Source organism: Nannospalax galili, unplaced genomic scaffold, assembly GCF_000622305.1.
Source record: "Nannospalax galili isolate Female #2095 unplaced genomic scaffold, S.galili_v1.0 scaffold262, whole genome shotgun sequence".
In the NCBI taxonomy this organism is placed as follows: Eukaryota; Metazoa; Chordata; class Mammalia; order Rodentia; family Spalacidae; genus Nannospalax; species Nannospalax galili.
In genome coordinates, this window is record NW_008348083.1 from 1190946 (window position 1) to 1198307 (window position 7362).

The following is a 7362-nucleotide window of genomic DNA, read 5'->3' on the forward strand; positions in this document are numbered from 1 at the left end:
TGTTAAATCACAAAATAGTCGTACATATTTTTAGCCATGTCGACATGGCTTTGTGTTTTTGCCTTTCAGACGTGGTCTTGCTTTGCAGCCCTGGCTGTCCTGAAACTTACTACGAGAAGATAAGATTAGCTTCCACCTTGCTACTATCCGCCTGGCCGGTGCTGGGCTGCGGGTGGGTGACACGGTTTTGTTCATTGTTTTGAGATAGGATCTCATCAGCCCAGGCTGACCTCAAACTCACTGTGCAGCCAGGATTAATTCCTCATCGTCTGGCTCCACCTCACAAGTGCTGGGATGAGGGGCCAGGGCCACCGCCCCGGGCGTGGTTCCTGCTTTAATACAGGTAAATCCCCCACGCTGCCTGAAATCCCTGGCAGTGGAGGGCAGGCAATAGAGACTGAGATGTACTTTGAATCACACGGGCCGGCTGAGGTCCCTGCAACTAGGGTGCTGACAATTTGGCCTCGAGGGGAGGACGAGATGAACAAGGTCGTTAATGACTCTCACAAACACGTAGACAATGACAAAACTTTGCACGGGAGCCCTGAGCCGTCGCCCACGGGGGTGAACGTGGTGGCAGGGGCTCCAGCCTGGTCTGGGGATTGGAGCTGGCAGGAAGCCTCCTGGAGCAGGGGAGGACGTAGGCCTCCGGTTCTCCCGGCTTGCATAGCAAGCTCCGCATCTCAGGGAGAGAACGTTCTCCCACGTAACTCTTACCCACTCTCCTTCGGACTGGGAGAAAGGGGTCAATCACGAAGGCCTCCACGTCTTGATTGACATGAACCCCCCTCCCCGACCCCTCAACCCGCTCAATGACGTAGGAAGGGAGCCGGATGCGGGGCTAGGAATTCTGGCTTTTAAAGTGGGAGCATACGGTGCGGCGACAGTCACGTCGCGCATGGGTCACGAAAGGCCAGCGGAGCCTGGAACCTCCGGGGACCCTTCACCCCTTGCCTCGTAACGACCAGGCCTGAGGCGCCCAGCACCGCACCCTTGGCCTCTCGCCCCGCCCCCGGCACTCCCCGTGTCCCGCCTCCGGGGCTCCCCCTCCCATTCCCGCACCCAGTTTATAAAAGGGGGTGTTGAGTGCCGCCTGGAAAACCTGATCCGAGCCGAACCCTAGGCTTTCCGCACCCCAGCAAGAGCAAATCTCGGCCGGCTTCCCCAGGACCCCAGCGATTGCATCTCCAACTCCTGAGTCCCGGAATTCCCGCACCCAGGTCGCCCCCAGTCATGCTCTGCGCTCCGACGGCAGGAGCAGCCCTGGTGCTGTGCGCAGCTACCGCCGGGCTGCTGAGCGTTCAGGGCCGCCCGGCGCAGCCCGAGCCTCCGCGCTTCGCGTCCTGGGACGACATGAACGTGCTGGCACACGGGCTGCTGCAGCTCGGCCACGGGCTGCGCGAACACGTGGAGCGCACCCGCGGGCAGCTAGGCGCGTTGGAGCGTCGCCTAGCTGAGTGCGGGGACGCTTGCCAGGGATCCAAGGGGAACGATGCCCCCTCCAAAGACCCCAAGGGTACAGTCCGCGACAGTGACGTGGCTCCTGAGACTCTGCGGAGCTTGCAGGTTCGTGCACCCGCCAGGGGCTGGCTTCTCTAGGCTCCATCCAGTTCGGTCCCCTACTGGCCAGTAAGAGTGTGCGCAGGAATGGTACCGCGAGCGGGGCAACTGAAGCGCCCTGGACCTCAGAGACCAGACAATTGGATGGGTGGACTGCAGGATGAGTGGGAGGAGGTTGCGGACCTAAAGCCAAGTCTTCATCAGTCTTGCACCTCTCTCTAGACACAGCTCAAGGTTCAGAATAGCAAGATCCAGCAGCTCTTCCAGAAGGTGGCTCAGCAGCAGCAACACCTGGAGAAACAGAATCTCAGAATCCAGAATCTTCAGAGCCAGGTACCCACCCAAGGGTCTGGCCCAGGTCGGGAGGAGGGAGATCAAAGCGCTGACCAGTAGATCTAGGAATGGAGATACCTGCCCATCCTCACCCTCTTCCCATCTTGTCTCAGATTGGCCTCCTGACCCCCACACATCCAGACAATGGGGTGGCCAAGACTTCCAGAGGAAAGAGGCTACCCAAGATGGCCCAGCTCATTGGCCCAGCTCCCAATGCCACCCGCTTGCACAGTGAGTGTCTCAGTCTTTTGCTGTCATCGGACAGCTCTCCTACCCCTGCACCTGCCAACCCTGCACTCATCCCCTGCGTCAGACCCACCTTAATAAAAGAGACCCTTGGCTTGGATTCCTGCGAACTCACCACCATCTAGTGAAGGGTTTTTAGGGGCAGACCTTCTTCTGTGCTGACTGTGCCCAACCAGGCCACCCCACCCTTCTTTCCTAGCAAGCCAGTCAACTTGTCCCCTAAATCTTATGAGCCACTAACCTAGAGCAGGTGGGGGAAGACAGACCACAAAAAGCTGAAGTTTCTAGGGTGGTGGGAGATGGTGATGTAGCTCAATGACATCATTCTTGAAGGTTAGAACCGTCTTGGAAGGTGAGAATGAAATAGAGGAACCAGGTGTGGAGTTGTCGGTTCTGAGGTTTTGGACCCCCCAATACCTCATTGGATATCTATCTAGAAGAGGAAAAAAACTAGAGTAAGGATCCTACACAAAGATTCCAGGCTAGACATGCTCTTGGAGCTTACAAATCAAGGTCCTGTTCACCTCTTCTGTACCCAAAGCCAATCCATCTCATTTTCTCTCTCTCTCTCTCTCTCTCTCTCTCTCTCTCTCTCTCTCTCTCTCTCTCTCTGTCTCTCCTCTCTCTCTCTCCTTTTTCTGCAGTCACAAGCTCTATATTGTGTCTATCACATACTATTCTGTTTCAAACTGCATTCTGTCTGTCTGTGTGTGACAGAGGCCTCTAGTTCCTGCCCTAAGTTCACAGCCACTGTCTCAGCATCTGAGGCTGTCCACAGCAGACTAGGTGAAAGTTTGAATACCCCACTTCACACCCTAGGGGTAGTTGCTGGCTTCTAGCCCAACAGTCTTCGCAGTTGTCTGTGCCCCCCTCACCCGAGGCTTTTACCCAGACAGGTGCTTGGGCTTTGTGAGGGTCCCTGGGATGAGGGGTTTCTAGGGGGTTGTCAGGCACAGGTTTTGGCTGGGAGATGTGGTGGAAGAGAATGTCAGAGGTGGGGTGGTTTTTTGGGTTTGGGACTACCAGACTCTGCTTAGCCAAGTAGGGGAAAGTTCAGAGCTTGGGAGACAAACAGCTGGCCCTAATAGAGACCACATGGGTGGCTTGGCACTGTGCCTGTCCTGATTGGATGAGAGGAAAGTAGGGGAAAGGGGAGCTGCCTGAGGGGCCGGAAAGTGTCCTCCCTGTCATTCTGGGCCTGCCCCCACTCCTGGCGGTGGATTCTGCTGGCTGGCCTTCAATCCCAAGTCCCAGCAAGCCCTTCTCCCTGGTGACCTTTCCCCTATTTTCCCTGCTGGGCTGGTGGTGATTTTTCCCAAGCCTACCGGTGTGCCAAGGCCACCGTTCCATTCCTTCTCTCCTCCTCTGCTCTTTTCCTTCTCTCTTCTCTCCTGCTTCAACTCCTCCCTCTCTCTCTCCTTTCAGGACCACCCAGGGATTGCCAGGAGCTCTTCCAAGAAGGTGAACGGCACAGTGGACTATTCCAGATCCAGCCTCAGGGGTCCCAGCCATTCCTGGTCAACTGTGAGATGACTTCAGGTAGGATGTGCTGAGACTGTCTCAAAATAAAAAGTATAAATGGACTGTAAATGGAGCTCAATGGTAGAGTGCTTGCCTGAAATGCACAGGACCCTAGGTTCAATTAACACCACAGGTAGTTGCTGCCTCATGCCTCTAACACTTGGGAAGTTGAAGCAGGAGAGTGGTTGAAAGTTCAAGGCCAGCCTGGGCTACATAATGAGGCCTATCTCCAAAAAAGAAAAAAAAATCTGCATGGGCTGATTTATAGCTCAATTGGTAAAGTGTTCGCCTAGCACACAGGAAGCCCTGGGTTCATCCCCAGCACTGCATAAACAGGGCATGGTAGTGCACACCTGTCTTCTCAGCCCTTGGTGGTGGAGGCAGGAGGATCAGGAGTTCAAGGTCATCCTTAGCTACATAGTGAGCTAGAGGCTAGCCTGGACTACAAGAAAGGTTCAAGATCATCTTTGGTTATATAACGTGTTCTAGGCCAGCCTAGGCTAGAGACCCTGTTTCAAAAACAAACAAAACACATATGTAGCTAGATTTTCAGATTTCCTGTAGGTCCTTGGGACAGAGGTCTGATCGCAGTGTTGGTCCCTCTACCTCACCTTTCCCTGGCTCCTCTAATAGGAACAAAGACTATGTTGCCCTCCCTGTATTGTAGAGGGGCATGATGTCAGGGTTGGTAGCTACATAGGATTGTCAGCATCCCTGTGAGGGGGACTTATGGTGACTTTGTGTCTCTCTGGGCAGATGGAGGCTGGACAGTGATTCAGAGACGCCTGGACGGCTCTGTGGACTTCAATCAACCCTGGGAAGCCTACAAGGATGGCTTCGGAGACCCCAAAGGTAAGTGTTTCTGGCAAGGCCAGAGGCAGGGGTGGAGGATGGGGCTGCAGGGCTAGTCAGGCCTTTACAGGATGGCCTCTTTTGCTGTAGGTGAGTTCTGGCTAGGCTTGGAGAAGATGCATAGCATCACAGGGGACCGCAGCAGCCAGCTGGCTGTGCAGCTCCAAGACCGGGATGGCAACGCCAAGTTGCTCCAGTTCCCCATCCACCTGGGGGGTGAGGACACAGCCTACAGTCTGCAGCTCACAGAGCCCACGGCCAATGAACTGGGTGCTGCCAATGTCTCCCCCAACGGCCTTTCTCTACCTTTCTCCACATGGGACCAGGATCATGATCTTCGAGGGGACCTCAACTGTGCTAAAAGCCTCTCTGGTAAGCAGCCTTTTCCCCAACAGTAGCTTACCTTCAAATCCATAGTACCTCACTAGCCTCTCCTCATTTTCTCTGTACCTTCTGTGACTTTTATGCAACTCGCTGAAGTAATCTATCCCAGCTCATTTTTCTTGTCTTTAAAATGGGTATAACCATGGTGCCTGCTTCATAGACTTATTTTGATAATTCAGTAAGAACACTTGTGGGAGGAGGGCCTCTGGCATTGGGCAAAGCCAAGACAAAACCTTGTCCTGTTCTGAAGTCTGAGGAATAGGATCTTATGCATGCTAGTCAAGCACTCTACCACTGAGCTACACCCCACCCAGGCCTTTTTATTATTTTGTTTTGTTTACCTGTTTGTTTTTAAGACTGGGTCTCATAGCCCAGGCTGGCCTTGAACTTGCTCTGTAGCCAAAGATGACCTTGAACGTTCAGTCCTTCTGCTTCCACCTCCCTAAAGTGCTGGGGTGACACCATGACCTGTTTATGTGGTACTGGAATCAATCCTGAGATTTCACACTTGTTATGCAAGCACCTTAACAACCAAGCCACAGCATTAGCCCTCCTTGTTTCAGGTTTTGGTTTGGTTTGGTTTGGTTTGGTTTTTTTTTTTTTTTTTTTTTTTTTTGGTCTTTTTGAGACAGGGTCTCCCTGTAGCCCCAGCTGACCTGGAACTCACTATATAGACCAGGCTGGCCTTGAACTCGCAAACATTTGCCAGCTTCTGCCTCCCAAGCACTAGATTAATGTTGCAGTTCTTGAGACAGGATCAAACTATATAGAGCAGGCTGGTGTTGAACTTGCTATCCTCCTGCCTCAGCCTCTGAGTGCCGGGATTACAGGATTATACCAATAAGCCCAAGTCTTTAATAAGTTATGGAGAGGAAATGTAGCTCATTTGGTAGGGTGCTTATCTAGCATAAATGAAGCCCTAGGTCCCATTCCAGCACTAAATTAACCAGGCATGGTAGTATAGACCGCAGGTGTAGCAGGTACAGTACTCAGGAAGCAGAGACAGGAACATAGACGTTTCAGATCATCCTTGGCTACTTAGAGAGTTTGAGGTTAGACTGGGTTAGAGATCCTGTCCAAAAAATCAAAAAACAAGGGCTGGTAGGATGGCTCAGTAGCTAAAGGCACTTGCTGGGACTCACATGGCGGAAGGAGAAAACTGACTCTCGAAGTTGTCTTCTGACCTCTATGTGATGCCCTTCCCCCACACAAAATAAATAAATGTAGTTTAAAATTTGTTTAAGGTGTAAAGTCCAAAGCCCATCTTCTCTCTAACCCTACCCCTCTCAATATGGAGGCACAAGGCCTTGACCGTCTTCCCTGTCTTCTAACCCTGTAGGTGGCTGGTGGTTTGGCACTTGTAGCCATTCCAACCTCAATGGCCAGTACTTCCATTCCATTCCCCGGCAACGGCAGCAGCGTAAGAAGGGAATCTTTTGGAAAACATGGAAGGGTCGCTACTACCCACTGCAGGCTACTACGCTGTTGATCCAGCCCATGGAGGCTGCGACAGCTTCCTAGCTCCTCCTTGGAGCCTGGTCCTAGGCCTAAGAGGACAGTGACTTTGACTTGGCCCAGTCATGTGGCCACTCTCCACTGGGGGCAGCAGCTCCTAGCAGGGCCACCTGGAGTCTTGGGGACAGAGAAGCCCATGACCAGAGAGACCAGTGGGACCCCCTTTCTGTGTTGGGGGTTGCATGCATTGTCATCTGAGGCAATCAGAGCAACAGGGAATGACTGGTCCAGACCCAGGAAGTATGGGCTCAAAAGGCATTGAGTCTCACTTCTCAACCGCCGGAGGAGTGGGGTACACAGGGGGACCACTCAGAGCCAGCTTGGCAGGCTCTTGATGGCGGACTCAGTCATATTGACTGGCAAAGGGACAGGGTTCCCAGGAGCCCTCGATGCCCTCGCGGTGCTGTTGTGTGGGTGCTGTGGATGAACTGGCACCAACTGTGGTGTCCAGGAGGAGCTCACAGAATTCTTGGAATAAAAGCAGCCTCGGAACATTTTGTTCTCTGTTTGGTTTGTTTTTAAAAGCACAGTTTCAAAGCTCACACAAACATGTTCTGAGGGTGGAGAACGTGCTCTCAGGTCCCTAAGGACAGGACTGGTTGGTTACTCCTTCCACCTCTTGGAAGTGATTTCAATTTCCTTCTTTTATTAATTCATGATGTGAGTCTCACTTGTTTTTATTTCAAAACTTAAAACAGGGCTGACAAGATGACTTAGTGGGTAAAGGTGCTTGCTGCCTAAGCCTGAAGACCTGAGTTCAATCCTGGAACCCACACAAAGGAAGAAAACCAACTCTTCAAAATTGTCCTTTGAGCATCACATGTGTGCCATGGCACACGTGCCAGTATGAGCATGCGTGCACACACACACACACAGACACACAATATTAATAAAGTTTTTTAATTTAAAAATTAAATTTAAGAGACTGAAGAGATGGCTCAGCAGTTAAGA

General features: G+C 52.4%; 1 protein-coding gene across 1 annotated transcript; it reads left to right on the top strand.

The window, feature by feature from the left end:
* The first annotated feature begins 1080 nt into the window (after nucleotides 1-1080).
* On the top strand, nucleotides 1081-6905 carry Angptl4 (angiopoietin like 4). The gene is made up of 7 exons (XM_008844566.3): nucleotides 1081-1566; nucleotides 1783-1893; nucleotides 2007-2124; nucleotides 3565-3678; nucleotides 4417-4512; nucleotides 4603-4884; nucleotides 6236-6905. Exons 1-7 carry the CDS (start codon nucleotides 1234-1236, stop codon nucleotides 6415-6417), a joined length of 1236 nt encoding a protein of 411 aa, XP_008842788.1. The 5' UTR covers nucleotides 1081-1233; the 3' UTR covers nucleotides 6418-6905.
* Nucleotides 6906-7362: the final 457 nt, after the last annotated feature.